Raw genomic sequence first — 18,728 nt, 5'->3', positions numbered from 1 at the left:
GAATTTCATGTTTCAAATCTCGAATGTGGAGTTAGTCTTCCATAAGCTTTCGTACATGTGTCTATTTAATACATTTCTATTGAACTTAATTGGGTCCTTGTCATTTTATTTACAGAGGATGCAAAGTTTTATCAGAAAATGTTTGGAAAAAGCTCATGAATACCAGTACTCCTCATTGGCATTCCCTGCTCTTGGAACTGGAAACCTTTCTTTCCCATCAAAAGTTGTTGCTGAAATAGCTAAAGAAACAATAGAAGAATTTGAAGGTGCCCATGAGACTACAACAATTAAAACAATTGCTTTCATTATCTATGTGAAAGATGAAGACACCTTCAAGGTATTGAGACTTTTATGCTCTCTCTGATTTCAAGTCTATTCAAATTACTGCAAACCAACTTATATTTGTGACAACTTTGTTTTGCAATTTAATTATCATTGGTAAACTGGTTTGTGGTGACTAATGTTTGCAATCGAGATTATCTTGAACAAATACAAGAGGCATTAAAAGTCGGGTTTGCAGCAATACATGTATATATTCACAACGATTACGTTCTCGTGAGTACCTCACAAAAATTTCTCATACAAGACCCAACCTGACAGAAAGCAGTCCCAGGGCAGTCCTGTAGCAGTCCCAGTAAAACCGAAAAGCAGTCCCAGTGGTCCCAGTAGGCAGGGTTAAAATAACTAGTGGCTGAACAAAGCAGTCCCAGAAAACAGTCCCGGGGACTGCTGGGACTGATTTCTAGAGCAGTCCCACTTTTTGAAAGAGCAGTCCCAGAGCAGTCCCCAGGACTGCTTTCTGGTACTGCTTGGGTGTCAGGTTGGGTCTGGTTGGTACTGTTAGGTTCATAGTATGAAACTTGGAACTTCACAAGAAGAAGTTGAGTTAAAACCCTTCTATGCTTGCTGAAATATTTAGGTTCAGGATCAATTATTTCTCTGTTTTACATCGAAAGGTGGGTAATTCTTCACAAAAAATCCATGTGTGTATGAAAAAAATGTTTTTAATAAGTACACAATATCAATTTTCTCGATTAAGTTATTATGCCCCCCTCCCGGAAAATTCTGGAAATCAGTCTTATTTCTAGTACATTGAATGGAGTAAATTCAATGAAATTATGATGAGACAGTTGTTAGCTGGTTGTTTTACATCCCATCGAGAATTTTTAACATATATTGAGATGTCACAAACTGTAGGCGAAGTACCACAAATTTAGGCCTATGCTTAGTGCTCAGGGCCATAGCAGTTAGGATTCTTTAACGTGCCAACACCTGCCACAACATGCGACCTCCGTTTTTTTAAGGTCATATGCAAAAGACCTTTAATTCTCACTTTCAAATGCCAAGTGTTTGGCAAAGGAGCAATCACTTCCTATGTTTATGTTTTAGTTTTGATACAGCCATAGCACAAGCGGGGCTCGAACTCACAACCTCCTGGCCTGGAGGTTATAAAACTTTCTTGAGCACGTTTTCATACTAAAACTCGAACTTCGTGCTCTAAATCGTACTCAAAAGTGAAGGTTACAAAACTTCTATAAAATCTCATACTCAAATGGAGTACATTAATTATCAAGGTTTTTCAAGTATGTTTCGAAGCTTGCTCAGAGTTGTACTCAAAACAAACATGGCTGAGTATGGTAAAAGTTTTATAACCTCCAGGCCTGGTTATGAAGCGAAGGCTCAACTACTGAGCTACTGTGACCAGATGATAAGGCAATTATTATGCATATTATGACACTGGATTACCTACTCTTTGCTTTATTATTGAAAGTTGTGAAATAACAGTAGAAATTTTATTATCATCAACTCAAAGGTTTCTTATGAAAAAGACAGCGAAGATAAAGGTCATCAATAAAAGGGGGGGGGGGGGGGGGTTAAGAGATAATTGATGACATATAAAGCTTGAGATACCCTCATAATGCTCAACCAGCATGCAAGACAAAAAATGTAAGAGATAATTTATATTGTATCAAGCTAGAGTGTGAAAGATACCTGCATAGTCAGCATGCAAGCTTTTTATTGTGTAATGATTTTTATGACTCATGGACCTCTTGTTTCTATTTTAGGTGTTTCAAGATATATTGGAAACAAAGAAAATAAGTAAGTCTTAAAATACAAAGATTTATTATATAAAACATTGATCAGATAATGTTTTTTTTTTTTAGCTCTTCTGAGCCTCAAAGAGCTAATCATATATGGCCATATGTTTGGCGTGCGGTGTGCGTCAACTTTTTGGAAAAAGGACTATATCTCAAGAGCCCCTTGGCCAATTTCTGTCACAGGGTATCCTTGGCCCAAAGGCTTTCATTTGTACTAAAACTAGGGTTGTGACCCCTTAACAAGGGGAGATAATTAGGAAAATGCAAACAAAAGTAGTGGTTGCTAAAAAATCTTCTTTTCAAAAACCACTGGGCAAATTACCACCAAACTTATGCATAAGGATGAGGATAGGTTGTAGATAAAAAAAATTGTTCAAGGCATCATCCTGGGGCAAAGGGTGTGGTCTCAAGGTCACTTCAAAGTTGACCTTAAATTTTATTTTGTTAAAACTTTGATATTTTGCCTAGTATAGGACTAGGATCATCAAATTTTGTCAGTTGATGCATCTTTGGACCTAATATCATGTTGTCTCAAAAGTAGGTCATGGTGACCTACTTTTTGAATTTCACAGGTAATTATTATTAAATGGATTTTGATGCATATCTTGGACACTTTTGAGCCTATGATCATCAAAAGTTGTCAGTTGATGGATCATGGGACCTTGAAGTGTGTCATGTGAAAAGTATGTCACCATGACCTACTTTCTGAATTTTATGGCTAATCATTTATGAATACATTTTATGTTGTTATTTCAGATACCGAGAGGTTTAGAATCATCAAACCTTGTAAATTGATGCATCTAGAGGCCTCGAAACATATTTATAAAAAAAGTAGGTCACAGTGACGTACTTTTTGAATTTTGCAGACATTCAAATTTCACATTTTCAATTTTAAATGCATATTTTGGACACTATGAAAGCTAGGATCATCAAACTTTGTCAGTTGATGCATCTTGAGTCTTCATAGTTTGTTTACCAAAAAGTAGGTCACCGTGACCTACTTTTAGAATTTGACGGCTATATTTGAATATAGATACAATTTGACTTGCAATCATCAAACTTTGTCAGTTGATGGGTCTTGAGTCTTCAGAGTGTGTCGACCAAAAAGTAGGTCACTGTGACCTACTTTTGGAATTTGACGTTTATATCTGAATATTTCAGATACTATTTGACTTCAGTTATCAAACTTTGTCAGTTGATGCATCTTGAGTCTTTGGAGTGTTTGGACCAAAAAGTAGGTCACTGTGGCCTTCTTTTGGAATTTGACGGCTATATTTGAATACTATTTGACTTGTCAGTTGATGCATCTTGAGTCTTCAGTGTGTCGACCAAAAGTAGGTCACCATGACCTACTTTTGGACAGTTACATTTAAATTTTCAGGTACTATTTGACTTAACATCATCAAACTTTGTCAGTTGAAGCATCTTGAGTCCTCATGGCTATATTTAGATATTTCAGATACTAAAAGGCTTAGATCCATCAAACTTATTAAGTTGATGCATCTTGGCTTCTCAGAGTGTGTCAGCTAAAAGGTAGGTCACTGTGACCTACTTTTGCTTTTTTTTGCAAATCTATACATCTTTCAAACTAAAAACCCAAGGATCATCAAACCTTCACTTAACTCACTCTTTGTTTTTTATTTCAACAGAGCTGAAAAAGTTAAAAAGCAATTTTGTTGATATTGGTTTTAAGAACCATTCTCCAACAATGACATGAAATGTAATTGCATTAAAAATCGGACAAAATGCAATGCGATCCCCTTGTTCTAAATGTATGCATTGTAAACTTGGTATATAGCACAACAACCGTCTCTATGTCCCTTGAAAAAATTCATGTAGAAAAGAGAAATATGTACTACCCAGATATGCACGTAGGTTAAGTAACTTCATTTTTTAATTATTTTGATTGCCTAATCTAATAGTGTACTGTATGATATCCCCTTCATACACTATCATGTGATAGGTCTTTAAAACCTTGTTAATGGCAAATAAAACTTCAAATTACTCGCCCTTGATTACAGGTGGCGCACGATCCGTTAACGTCCAAGGCGTTTCTAACCTCAAGTTTAAGAGAGCGTTGGAAGGACATGTTTAGATTAGAAAGTTGTTGAATATTTAGTAACGATGGCGGATTACGGTTCGTAGGACCTCACTGCGCTTAGATACGAACTTAGAAAACGCAATGCAAGACTCTCTGGGTGGAAAGGAGAGCACGTTGAGAGTTTCAGCTGCAACCGAATTTTCTCTGTCACATCGATTAAATAAAGACATTCAATACACATTGAACTTTTTTCACTATATAATCTACCTCGTGATTAAGTTTACATGCTTAAACAGTAGTTTAGGTTGAATATATATTATACAATACATCATAAATCTTAATAAGTTGTTGAATTGCATGTGTATAAAACAATAAGATGCGGAACCCCCAACCCCCCTACCCCCCGCCCCTCTCTCGCTCGAGGATTAAGAATATCAATTATTAAATATATCCATATATCTCTGAATCTCCATTATTAAGCTGTTAAAATGTGTAGTATATAGTGAATGTATAACTTCTCTTTATAAAATAAAATTCACGATAGAGAAGGTGTACATGTATATAGAGTACATGCATATATCATAACCCTTAACTTCACATTTAACAGTTTATTTGGATGTTTTAACTTATATCACTTATGTGATGATGTCACGGTAGGTAAACAGTCCTTGCGATTAACTTTTTTATTAGTCCATAGGGCAAGCGAGAGCATAGAAATTAGCAGATCAAATAAATTTTACTACTTCGTATGCTAGCTGTACAATTAAATGATTCAAAATTTCGAGTTTCTACATTTTAATTGAATATTACAATTTGGATTGCGAGTTTAAGACGGAAGTTCAAGCTTTCTTTCAACTTCTAAATTCACGTCTCCATCCATATACTATGAATGATAAACTATGAGTTGGTTGTACTCTGCGTTGCAGGAAACTGATACAGTCCTACATGATTTGACGTGTTTACTTTATGTATAAGGATTTATCATGTTATCTGCGTGAAAAGCACGACTGTATCCTGCGTATAGGAATGGTTGTATCCAAATGACGTTTGTCCATGGTGTTGCAGGAAACTGATGTAGGCCTACATAATTTGACCCGTGTTTACTTTCACGTACATGTATAAGGATTTATCATGTTAATTTATATGTACCATGACAGTTCATGATATGAATGATTTAATACTAAAATACAGCACATAACAAATGTAGTACACTTTTCAATTTGAAGGTCAATTTGAATGTTCATACTTCAGACTGGAATCGAAGTTACAAGTGAATATTGAAAACTGTAATGCAATGCTTTTTAAAAATAAAAACCACAATGAACAATAGGCCTATGTATGACTTTTATTATAAACAAAACATTGTATATATGACAGTGAAATTTGTATTTACTTCACATGGATAAATTTATAGCTTTATGAATTTGCATTTAATTTTTATAAAAGTAGATATGATTCAAACTTTATTTCTAAAAAATTCAGAAATATCAAAATCTCTTGAGATGCATTTTTCTTCTCGTTTAAAATAGGCTAGGACTGGTATTCATTTCTTTGACGTATTGGACTGTACTTCCGTGGGTCAGTTGATCAACATGACATAACAAAATAACCATGATAATGCAAACTTTGATAAGTTATGAAAGTTTGACAATTTAATTGCATATTTTGATTAATGTCATATGTATTGAAGAATCCAGACTCATTTTCCCTGAAATTCAAACAATATTTTACAACACTTATTGAATTATAACAAAATTAACAATGACAGTAAAGTGTAGAAATTAATTTACAATCCAGTCATCAAAAACGAAAACAAGACCTATGAATATCCACTGCCTTACAGTTACAGTCTGATTATAGCCACCCCTTCATTATAGTCACGTCGTTGTTGCTGTTAGCAATTGCGTTCATTCATATTTTGACGGCCTTGGTTAACTCTAAAATTAATTTTTAAATGACATCTTAAATATATTTTTGTACCATACTTCATTTATATATTGATGACTCGAATTTCCCCAGTTCGATTATAGATCTAGTCTATAAAGGGGGGGGGGGGGGGGGGGGGGGGGAGTCATAGAATTATAAGATCATTGATGACTGTATCACTAAGGATAGATAAAATTTCAGCATAAAACATTAATGCAGAATATTACAATCTACAGAGCAAATGTTTGACCCACCGTAAATACTTTCTGCAACAAAGTTGTCATCTGATATCTGTGAAGTCGGACTGAAGACTGGTGTTTCTAGCGCATGACGCTGAGTGGAACTTAAAACGATCGTTGTTGCTGTCACAGTTGATGACAATGAACCAATTGGGTTTTTGTTAAGCTTCATTTCTCGGGAATTCTACCCCCGCTCCCTGTTTGCACAACAAAAACCTTACACTCTCTCATAAATCTTATGTACACCGAAAGTCAACAAGGACGTAAACGAATCTTGCGCCACCTATGTTTGAAATAGGGGAAAGAACTGACAAATATTCGCAATTGATGAATCTTGGTTAGTGAGAATTTTTGCCTGTTCTACAATGTATCAGAAGAGCGATTCTAGGCCCATGGGCCTCTTGTTTAAACTTATACTCACAATGTATGCACTTGTTAGGTCACCTGAGTCACTCAGGTGATCTATTGCAATAAGGGACTTTCAAGATACGGATCCACTATGACTTTTATCACATGTTGAATGTAATTATAGGGCATATGTCATTCACTTCAACACACAGGACTACAAAAACAACGAATTAAACAAGCATGGAATACTTCTATTGCTTTCAAATTCCTGCATTAAAATGTTATCTTTTCAAGGAGAGAATAACTACAACCATTTAAAGGAATATATATTAAACTTTGATTAAATTATGTGAGTTGGCGAGGGAAATAAATGCTGAGGACATAGAAATGAAGGACAATTATGCCTACATGAATAAGAAATGGAGAACTTCGATCTGCTTTACACCCATGTACAGAGCACAGACTTGGATCTTCAGCGTTCTTCCTTTTTTTAGGACTGTGCATAGCTCTTTACAGACCTTCTACTAGCATAACATCATTTGTATATTTGTATCGATGTCAACTTTGCCCTAGCTACAATTGGTTACTATCACGTAACTGTGGTGCACTAACGTCAATTCTAATTGGTTGTTATACCCCCAGAACGAAGTTCCGGGAGTAATATAGGAATCACTCTGTCTGTCTGTCTGTCCGTCCGTCCGTCCGTCCGTCCGTCTGTCTGTCTGTCTGTGCAGATTCGTGTCCGGGCCATAACTTCTTTGTTCTTTGACTTAGGCATACCATATTTGGCACACAGGTGGATCACCATGAGATGATATGTCATGTACCTTCATGACCTCTATATGACCTTGACCCTTGACCTCACGGTCAAAATTAAACGGTTTTTACAATGGATTCATGTCCGGGCCATAACTTCTTTGTTCTTTGACTTAGGCATACCATATTTGACACATGAGTGTATCACCATGAGATGATGTGTCATGTACCTTCATGATCTCTATATGACCTTGACCCTTGACCTCAAGGTCAAAATTCAACGGTTTTTACAATGGATTCATGTCCGGGCCATAACTTCTTTGTTCTTTGACATAGGCATACCATATTTGACACATGAGTGTATCACCATGAGACAATGTGTCATGTACCTTCATGACCTCCATATGACCTTGACCTCAAGGTCAAAATTAAAGGTTTTTACAATGGATTTGTGTCAGGTCCATGACTTCTTTGTTCTTTGACATAGGCATACCATATTTGACACATGAGTGTATCACCATGAGATGATGTGTAGGGTACCTTCATGACCTCTATATGACCTTGAACTTTGACCTGAAGGTCAAAATTGATTACAGGGTTTTGACATAGTCATACCATAAGACATGGATGTATCACCATGAGACTATGTGTCATGTACATTCATGACCTCTTTATGACCTTGACCTTTGATCTCAAGGTCAAAATTATAGGTTTATGCCATGGATTTGTGTTCGGACTATATCTTCCATTTTCTTCTACAAAAGGCATATCATATTTTTACACTGCAGGAAAGAGGTATTTTATACCTATTAACAACACCCTTTGGGAAATTGGGGTAAGCGGGGGGTATTCTTAGTGAGCATTGCTCACAGTACCTCTTGTTTGCACAGTAAAAGCATATTGGAGGGAATATACCAGCACTAAAACAAAGGGTTTTGACACAATCTGAGCAAACTAGTATATATAGTACAGGGATCGAAATTAGCTTTTTTCACTACTAGCAAATTTTAGCTAGTGGATTATTTTCCAACTAGCAAAATTGAGCTTTTACTAGCATTTTTCAATTGATTGCTGTTTTACATGAATTTAAGAAAACAAGCATGTCTCTTTATCAAAATATAGGGAAAATCTTTAAAAATCTCCTTTAAAGTGCAATAATAAAAATAAGATTGCAAATTATTTCATTTAAAATCTAATGAATTATCATACAACATACATGGTGCATGGTGAGGGTCATAGGGTACACTTGTGCGGCGTACTCGCTGTCCAGAGATCTACCACCTATTTACAACATCATGTGGATTGAAATGTTTGCGCCAATTCAAACTATATGTTCAAAACTTTTGGAAATTTCATCTAAAAAATTCTAGTTGAAAAGAAAACCCCCGCGAACTCGGAAGTCTTTGACTATGGAATACAGAAGGACACCGCGTGAAACGGTGACACACTGTCATGTGTTGTTTCATGTAGACACGGACGAGATCAACATGCTTGCTATTTAAATCAGACGTCACTGAGACGCCCGAAGTGTGCTTGAAGTAGACCATCTTCGACATCACTGACTGAGATGACCTTGGTCTTAGTTATTTATTCGATCCACGTTTGCTTTTTCAATACTTGTATATTGATTCTGTAAAGCGTTTCTATGCACAAGACAAAATTATTGTAAACTTCAAAGTACAGCCAATAAACCGAGGAAATCCGGGAAAAGATCGTTTTTTCTTCACTCGCAAAAAGTTGCGATCGCTTGTGATTTGTTACTCGCAATTTCAATTTTTAACTCGCATTTAGCAAGTATTTCCCCTTAATTTCGTTGCCTGATAGTACCCAGTGAATCAGATAACACATTATAATTTCTGTTACACGTGTAAGTTGATGGATGAAAACAACAAACGTGTTTTTATTTATGTGTGCATAATTGCTGTAAGCCTATGTCATCTATCTTTGTGTTTAAGGCGTAAATCACGTATCAAAACATCCCATTCAAATTTCAGTGTTTCTACTTTCGTTTTGATATGGTACTCAACTTTGCTGAGTTTGTTCAGTTTAATCCAGCACATACCGTCCTTTATCGTCATTTGGGCGAGGTGCATTATCGATTATCTCTAGAAGTTGATCGTAAACCCCAAAACGTTCTCCTAAAATCATTGTCTTTTTTTCAAAGACAAAATATTGTGGCAAAGGCGACAACATGGGCTAGATGGGGGGGGGGGGGGGGGGGGGGAGGATGCCATTACTCAAACCAAACTGTACGTAAGGCGTGATTTGATTACATGTCTCTGTATCATCCAGACGTTTGTCAAACATTTTACTGACAGGAGTATCTAAAATGCGGTCGGAGTTTCTGGAATTTTTTTAACACCCTATGAGCACATGAGAGAAATTTTATTTTATTCATTTATTGATAAAAATGGGTAATGCGCATTGTTAAAAGAGATGTGGGCGGGCCCGAGAACAAAGTAATTAATTTTTGTAGGCCTTATCATATCATTTTACTCATTGTTACTGCAATCATACAATCGCAAAAGAGGAAAGAAGTTAAATTATTAGATGGGCAACATGTATAAGATATACAGTGTTAACTCGGTATATTGATCGCCACCCTCGCACACCGCCACTGAAATGTGTAGAACAGATTTCAATACACGCTAAAAGCCCTGATATAACGCCAACCTCACCTATCGCCATTGAAACTTTTGTCAATTTTATTATAAAAATCTGGGTAGGAGTTCTCCCAGAGAAAAAACTTTGTCATTTTACCAATAGAAATGTGGGTACAAATTCTCATAGAGAAAAACTTTTGTCAATTTTAATATAAAAAATAGATTTTAAAAAAAACAAAAAACACAGCAATAAACTTTTCAGAACGGGTTTGAATGAATTATAAACTTTATTTTCAAATCTAATTTTACTGTACTTGACCTTTAAAGTAGTGCATGAAAAGTAAATGAATACAATTGTTGAATGACATCACGAATAATTGTAATGTTATTAATTTGTTGAAAGCTGCTGCTTTGATGGTTTTTATCAAACTTTGACATTTTTTTCTTAAGAAACAAGCTCAATTACCACATAATTTTTTTTCATAACTATTTTTCAAAGTATTTTTGTTTTGTTTTGATAATTAATATTATCACAATCTACTGCTGCACCAAATTCTATTTTAAATTGAATTATGCAATGAATGAAGTCAAAAGCATCCTTAGGTGAATTAAGGGCTTTCAAGTTTGTTCAAATGAAGGGCCATGCCCCCTTTAAAGGGGAGATAATCACAAAAGTGCAAAAATAGGGTGGGGTCATTCATAAATCTTCTTCTCAAGAACCACTGGGCCAGAAGAGCTGAAATTTACATGAGAGCTTCCTGACCTAGTCCAGATTCAATTTTGAAAAAATCATGGCCCCAGGAGTAGGTTGGGGTCACAATAGGGATCAAAGTTTTACATGTGAATATATAGGAAAAATCTTTAAATATGAGCCAAGCTAGGTGACTCAGTGAGCGATGTGACCCATGGGCCTCTTGTTAATGGTCAAAATCCACTGTCTTAATTGTGTGTTTTAAAGGTTTCATTAAAGAAATTAATGTTATACATGTACATTATCACAGAAGCTCATTTTAGAGAGTTTATTATCTGTTTTGTAAACAAAGATTGCAGTATGTTACTGTTTACAAAATTTGCTAAAGAAATGGATATTGATCTAAGTTTATCATATCCATCACATTTCATGTATACTTTAGTAAAATGTGTCATATCTAAAAGTTAAATTTGAGACTGTGCAAAATTAAGATGCTTTGAATTACAAAATTAACATTTCACTGGTTTGTTTGTAAACATAAAAAAGACTCGATCGAGTCTTTGTATACATAATATAGATTATTTGATGCTATATACAAATAATCCCACTTAATTGACTAGATATTTGTCTATCAGTTTTTTAATCCTTTTGGGGAAACGTTTGTGCTACGACTTGTCAGTCGATCATCCCAAAAATTGGGAATGTCCGATTGTTTGATGGTGCAACTGTCATCGTTGTCATTCACGTTTATGTAAAGTATATGTGTCAATTTGAAGATTAATTTCCATCAATACATGCTCCTCATTGTCCAGTGAAACACCCTGACACAGGTACACCAGGTAAATTACGTACACCAATTCACACATCACAGGTAAACAGCTGTAGTAATAAGGGCTATACGGACCGTGGATATCGGCGTGGGTAGCTCAGTGGTTAGAGCACCTGACTAGTAATGCAGGGGTAATGGGTTCGATTACTTGTCCTGATTTCCGATTGGCTAGCCACGAAGAAATGGCACAGGATTTTAGATGTGGGTTGGAAATCGAAGTTTCTTGTCATAAATTGGGAAATATTTTCACAAATCGGGATTTCTTGTGGGTTTTGCTTTTGTGATCAGGAAAGTGGAAATCATGCTTAAAATCAAGAGAATCCTGCCGAAATCGGAGAAGTTTTGGGCTAGTGATAATGTAAACTAATACTCAGTTGACTTATCGATAAGGCCTATGAGTGTCTTGCATATACTTCTATTTAAAATTGTATGTTGTTAGATGAGAAGCGGGAATCAATTGAACTGACTGGAGAAACTTTGCAATGGCTATGTGTGTATGGGGACAAAGATGATGTTACTAGAACAATGAATGAATTGAATGAATATTTCCAGGCAGGAATTTTGAAGGTAGGTCCAATGTAAGGTAATGCAGGTGAACTTTTTATGCCCCCGAGATCGAAGATCGGGGGGCATATTGTTTTTGTCCTGTCTGTCATTCTGTAATTCTGTCATCCTGTCTTAAACTTTAACCTTGCTAATAACTTTTGACCCTGTGACCTTGACCTTGGAGTTTGACCTAGATTTTGAAAATTTTAACCTTCCTAATAACTTTTGAACAGCAAGTGCTAAAGCTTTGATATTTCACATGAGTATTCCTTGTGACAAGACCTTTCCATGGGTAGTAAACCTTTTGACCTTGACAATTCACCAATCTAATTAAAATCAGACTTCTTAGATCCGCGCCGTATACTCTGTGTAAGTAGATCTGACATAGCCCGATTAGGGGTCATGTTCAGATGAAATTTATGTCAGCCAATCAGTGCGTCGGCTTTGAAATCGTCGGTGTTCACAATTCAAGGAAAATGGCTGTGATTGTTTGGTTTGAAAGAAAACACACCGCAGCTAGATGCGACGTCACAATGCACCATATACGTCGACTGGCATTATATTCCTTGCGTTATTTAAGTAAACCATCTTGAAAACTATTTAAATCGTACCCATCCCTATTCATACATAAATCAGAATTCACAATCAATTTAATTTGGGTGTATTTCATATCGTACGTTTTGTTGTTTGTATGAACGGAATAGATTAGGCATTATTGCGAAAGTTTTAAATTTGTTATGCGAGAATATACGATTTTACAGATTGGAATAAACTTCGTGGAAGAGAGATTACAGCAATTTGTTTACGAATTGCCAGGAACCGCCTAAATAGCCATCATTGTCTGTATGGCGCAATCTGACTGGCTGCTAGTTCTCATGAATATTCCAAGCGAAAGGTCATGCGGACATGACCCCCTATGGGGTTATGTCAGATCCTATTGTAGCGATTGTGAGCGTATTCTAGGATCTGATTTTAATTAGATTGGACATTTCACCTACTTTTAAAAAGATTTACATAACTTTTAAATGGTAAATATTAGAGCTTTCATATTGCATATGAGCATTTCTTGTGACAAGATCTTTCTACTGTATGGAACCAAGATATTTGTCCTTGTGACATTGGCCATCTTTGGAATTTACCATTATCGGGGGCATTTGTGTTTCACAAACACATCTTGTTTCTTCTCTAATTTTACTGAATAAAACAAAGGATGAAGTGAAATGGTTATATGAAATGGCCCCCAATATATGTATAAAAATAAATTTTCTTGTTTCATGTTAAAATTTACATGATTGAACTTATTAACATTTGCACTTTCATGATTTAAATGTTACACGGTGCATAAATTTGCCACAAACGGGATATAACTCTGAGTTTAAGGTTGGGGTTTCCTCATTAGCTGAAATTCCCATAGGAATTTTGCCCCGCCCATACTTTTACAGATCTGGAAATATATGGACCCTATTTAATTATGCACAGTTAAATAATTTAGGCTATGGTTGTATATTATCATAAACTTTAAAATTTTGTATGGCGGTAAACGTAGCCCATATCGCCAATATTCTAAAGAAAAGATTAGCAAAATTTTCACTAGAAACTTCTCCATTATGGAAACCTGCTTGAACTCGATGACCTACCATATTGAGTACAAATGTAGCTCGCTCTATACAAAAGATGATGCCATGTGATTTGGATGTATTGGCCGCTGTTTTAGGAACCTTCAACGTCATGTATTTTAAACAGATTGTATTCGATACATACGGTATACATGTATATGTAATTTATTTACTAAATTTTGATAAATTGAATTAAGTTATATACAATGGAGATATTGTTATCAGAAATAAGTTTCTGAATCTAATTTTCTAAATAAATAATTATATAATTTCTTTGTTTACATTAAATGCAAAGTGGAATGTACTAGTATGATTTTACTTTCTTTATTAAAATTTTACACATTACAGGTAGATAGATCTTTTGGTTTATTATTCTACTTGTAATATAATTAACCGAAACATAAAGACTTGCACGTGTACTACATATATACATGTATTTTCACAGCACATGCTTTTTAAATATAAAAATAGATAATCAACAAAGGTCACTCAATGTCATTTTATAAAATTCAAGGTCACTCAGAACATATACCTTGCGGCTTATGTGTGAAATAAACTTATCAACAATATTTCAACGGTTATTAATCATTGTGTGAGTCATTCATTCAATCATTGGTTAGATGCGTTTTTGGAAACGGCCATCAATTTTACTGACTTTTCCATTATAGGTGCAGAAATCATCCTTGAAAGAGCCTGAAGTTCAGGAGATGATTGACAGAGGTAACAATGATCAATTAATGATGATAGTTTGATTGCCTAAAATTCTTGTCCCTGCCATATTTTTGTAACGTAGAAATAGTCACCCATATTTTAGCCAAAAGTTGGGTTTTTTTACTAATCAATAACAGAGTCAATGGAATTGAAAGTGTTTTCTTTTTTGTAATATATGACACATCATGTAATCATCTTGCATATTAGATATGCCACAGTTTTGTTCACTCTGCTTGAGTGAAAGTCATTTTAGGATGGGGCTAGCTTTACATGTCCTTGTACATTTCATGTGGAGAAATTGGTTAATATTATACAATTATTGACATTATTGAGGGTAATTTAATGCCAAGAAGTACAACATTCACTGGTCAAGCCTATTCTATTTTTCCTACGTTGTTGGATCCCACCCAGTTGGTAAGCACAGAATTAACAATTTTTATTCACTTCAGGATCTGACGTTCAAGCAGAACTAAATCCAAACAAGTCTGTCAGGTAACATTATCTCTCCTATGTATTTGATGGTTAATAACAAAGAGATGCTGATGGAAACAACATAGCTTGCTGGGATAATCTATCCCCTTTGGTTCAAAAGGTTAATGATTTTGAAAAGTAGGTCAAAGTCCAAGGTCACTGTTTGGTACTTGGTCATGAGACATCTATATGTGAAATGCCAAAGCCCATGCATTCCCCTTAATTCAAAAGATATAGCTAAGGTTAAAGTTCTTAAAAGTAGGTCAAAGTTGAAGGTCACAAGGTCAAGTGTCTTCGTACCATGAAAGGCCTTGTCATCAGGCATTTATGTATGAGAGATACCAAATCCCTATCCACCATATTTCAAAAGAAATAGCCCAGGTTAAAGATTTTTGACAATTGATCAAGAATCATTGGACCAAAAAGAAAGATCTCTTCATGGGCATCTTTATGTGAAATCTCAAAGCCTTGTCCCCCTTGTTTCAAAAGATATAGCCAAGATTGAAGGTTTTTTTAAAAGTAGGTAAAAGTCCAAGGTCAAAAGTCTTGGTACCAAATGAAAGGCCTGGTCCTGAGGCATCTATATACACTGTATATGAAATAAATGTATCAATGCCCCATCCCTCTTGGTTGAGAAGATATAGGCTAGGTTAAAATTTCTTCCTTAAAGTCTGACACTGTAGTCATGACAATAGGTTTTTGGACAATCCATCCCAGTGAGCTAAAATTGCTTCCTATTGTTCTGTGCCAAGTGATGTAGTAGCGTGCTTCAGGGTCTATATATGTATAAATCTGCTTGTCATATTCTAACCTTAATTTGATATTGTATATGTATCCAGTTTCTTAAATTCATAATATGTGCTATAGTAGTTTTAATACATTATTATGCATTTGTTGACCTTGTAATCCACATTAGAGTAAGATCCCTATTGCAATTATTGGGGAAATTCTGTAGTGAAATACAAATTTTCAAAAGAGAGTTCTAGAAACATGCATCAATATTGGTCAATTTTAGTTTAATGGTTTTTCACTTACCAGGTAAAAATGAAATAAAGATGTATATCAATTCAGTTGTACATGTGTATATACTAAAATGTCTTGTTTTCAGTATGATGGCAGAGTCTGATGATACAAAGTGTTGCTTAATTGCAAAATTCAGCGATAGGAGTCTCCTTTATGAAAGTCCATCACTGAAGAATATTACATTGAAAACTCTCATTTGTCCATACAAGAAAGAATATGAAGCTCTTTTGATTTTCAACAGTTGTAAGGGTAAGATGCATAGAATTGAATGTTTAGTCTCTAAGAATATAAATGAAATTGAAGCATTTAGTTCACCTAGCTGAGTCAAAGGCTCAAGCAATGTTTCTTTTCTAAATTTGTTTTAATGTTGTAAACTTTTTTGAATTTTCAAAATCTTAAAAACCATTTTGTTAATTTCAGCCAAACTTGTCACAAAGTATTCAAATCAATAATTCATAGTAAGAATTAGAAGGGAAAACATAATATAGATATAAAGGAATATTTAAGAGGATCCTGACCACAATCCCATATTATATAGAGAAATGCTTTGGTCATATAGTGGTACCCCTTTAAATCCCTGACAGACATCAAACTTCACACTTGTTTCTTGAAGGGGGGGGTGTTTGGTTTTTAGCTCACCTGAACCGAAGGTTCAAGTGAGCTTTTCTGATCGCTTTTTGTCCGTTGTCTGTCTGTCCGTCTGTCTGTTAAACTTTTCACATTTTCGACTTCTTCTCCAGAACCACTGGGCCAATTTCAACCAAACATGACCAAAAGCATCCTTGGGTGAAGGGCTTTCAAGTTTGTTCAAATGAAGGGCCATGTCCCTTTCAAAGGGGAGATAATCACAAAAATGCAAAAATAGGGTGGGGTCATTTAAAAATCTTCTTCTCAAGAACCACTGAGCCAGAAAAGCTGATTTTTACATGAAAACTTTCTGACATAGTGCAGATTCAAGTTTGTTCAAATCATGGCCCCCAGGGGTAGGATGGGGCCACAAGGGGGATCAAAGTTTTACATACAAATATATAGGGGAAAACTTTTAAAATCTTCTTCTCAAGAACCACTAAGCCAGAAAAGCTGAGATTTACAAGAAAGCTTCCTGATATAATGCATATTCAAGTTTGTTCAAATCGTGGGCTCCGGGGGGGGGGGGGGGGGGGGGGGGGGGGGTGGATGCCCGGGGCCACAAGGGGGATCAAAGTTTACATACAAATATATAGAAAAAATCTATAAAAATCTTCTTCTCAAGAACCACTGAGCCAGAAAAGCTGATTTTTAAATGAAAACTTTCTGACATAGTGCAGATTCAAGTTTGTTCAAATCATGGCCCCTGGGGGGTAGGATGGGGCCACACAAGTGGGGATCAAAGTTTTACATACAAATATATAGGGAAAATCTTTAAAAATCTTCTTCTCAAGAACCACAAAGCCAGAAAAGCTGATTTTTACATGAAAACTTTCTGACATAGTGCAGATTCAAGTTTGTTCAAATCATGGCCCCCGGGGGTAGGATGGGGCCACAAGGGGGGATCAAAGTTTTACATACAAATATATAGTTAAAATCTTTTTCTCAATAACCACTGAGTCAGAGAAGCTGATATTTACAAGAAAACTTTCTGACATAGTGCAGATTCAAGTTTGTTCAAATCATGGCCCCCGGGGGTAGGATGGGGCCACAAGGGGGGATCAAAGTTTTACATACAAATATATAGTTAAAATCTTTTTCTCAATAACCACTGAGTCAGAGAAGCTGATATTTACAAGAAAACTTTCTGACATAGTGCAGATTCAAGTTTGTTCAAATCATGCCCCCCCCCCCCCCCAGGGGGGGGGGGTTAGGATGGGGCCACAAGTGGGGGGGGGGGACCATTGGGCCAAAGAAGTTGACATTTACATGAAAGCTTTCTGACATAGTGTAGATTCAAGTTTGCAAAGGGTAGTTTGGGCCATAATAGGAACTAAGGTTTTACATGCAAATATATATGGAAAGTCTTCAGATATGGGCCAAGGTGACTCAGGTGAGCGATGTGGCCCATGGGCCTCTTGTTTAGCTCACCTGAACTGAAAGCTCAAGTGATCTTTTTTGATCGCCTGTTGTTCGTCTGTCTGTCTGTCTGTAAACTTTTTACATTTTTGACTTCTTCTCCAGATCTACTGGGCCAATTTCAACCAAGCTTGGCCAAAAGCATCCTTGGGTGAAGGGCTTTCAAGTTTGTTCAAATGAAGGGCCATGTCCCTTTCAAAGATCACAAAAATGCAAAAATAGGGAGGGGTCATTTAAATATCTTCTTCTCAAAAACCACTGGGCCAGAAAAGCTGAAATCTTCCTGACATAGTGCAGATTCAAGTTTTTTTAAAATCATAGCCCCCTGGGGTTGGATGGGGCGGGTTCACAAGGGGGATCAAAGTTTTGAATACAAATATATAGGGAAAATCTTTAAAAATCTTCTTCTCAAGAACCACTGAGCCAGAAAAGCTGATATTTACATGAAAGCTTCCTGACATAATACAGATTTAAGTTTGTTCAAATCATGGCCCCCGGGGATCAAAGTTTTACATACAAATATAAGGAAAATCTTTAAAAATCTTCTTCTCAAGAACCAATGCCAGAAGAGCTGAGATTTACATGAAAGCTTCCTGACACAGTGCTGATTCAAGTTTGTTCAAATCATGTCCCCCAGGGTTAGGTTGGGGTCACAATAGCAGAGTTGTGTCAAACTGCCGGTCATGCCAGCAAAACCGATTAAAAATGCTTGCGACCAGTATAAACGCCATTGATGTCAGTCCAAATGACCGGCCTGGGGTTTTTTGTTTGTTTTTTTTTTTT

At 35.9% G+C, this 18,728-nt stretch overlaps 1 protein-coding gene across 1 annotated transcript; it reads left to right on the top strand.

The window, feature by feature from the left end:
• Nucleotides 1-70: 70 nt before the first annotated feature.
• On the top strand, nt 71-16,148 carry LOC130051171 (protein mono-ADP-ribosyltransferase PARP14-like; the record flags this gene model as incomplete). The annotated part of the gene is made up of 6 exons (XM_056152535.1): nt 71-337; nt 2,067-2,100; nt 11,972-12,099; nt 14,363-14,414; nt 14,855-14,897; nt 15,985-16,148. Coding segments are annotated over exons 1-6 (640 nt in total), but the record flags the coding sequence as incomplete, so codon positions are not given.
• Nucleotides 16,149-18,728: the final 2,580 nt, after the last annotated feature.

The sequence above is a fragment of the Ostrea edulis genome, unplaced genomic scaffold (genome assembly GCF_947568905.1).
Source record: "Ostrea edulis unplaced genomic scaffold, xbOstEdul1.1 scaffold_95, whole genome shotgun sequence".
NCBI lineage: Eukaryota > Metazoa > Mollusca > Bivalvia > Ostreida > Ostreidae > Ostrea > Ostrea edulis.
The sequence above is the reverse complement of the archived record's forward strand: the minus strand, read 5'-3'. Positions and strand labels throughout refer to the sequence as shown.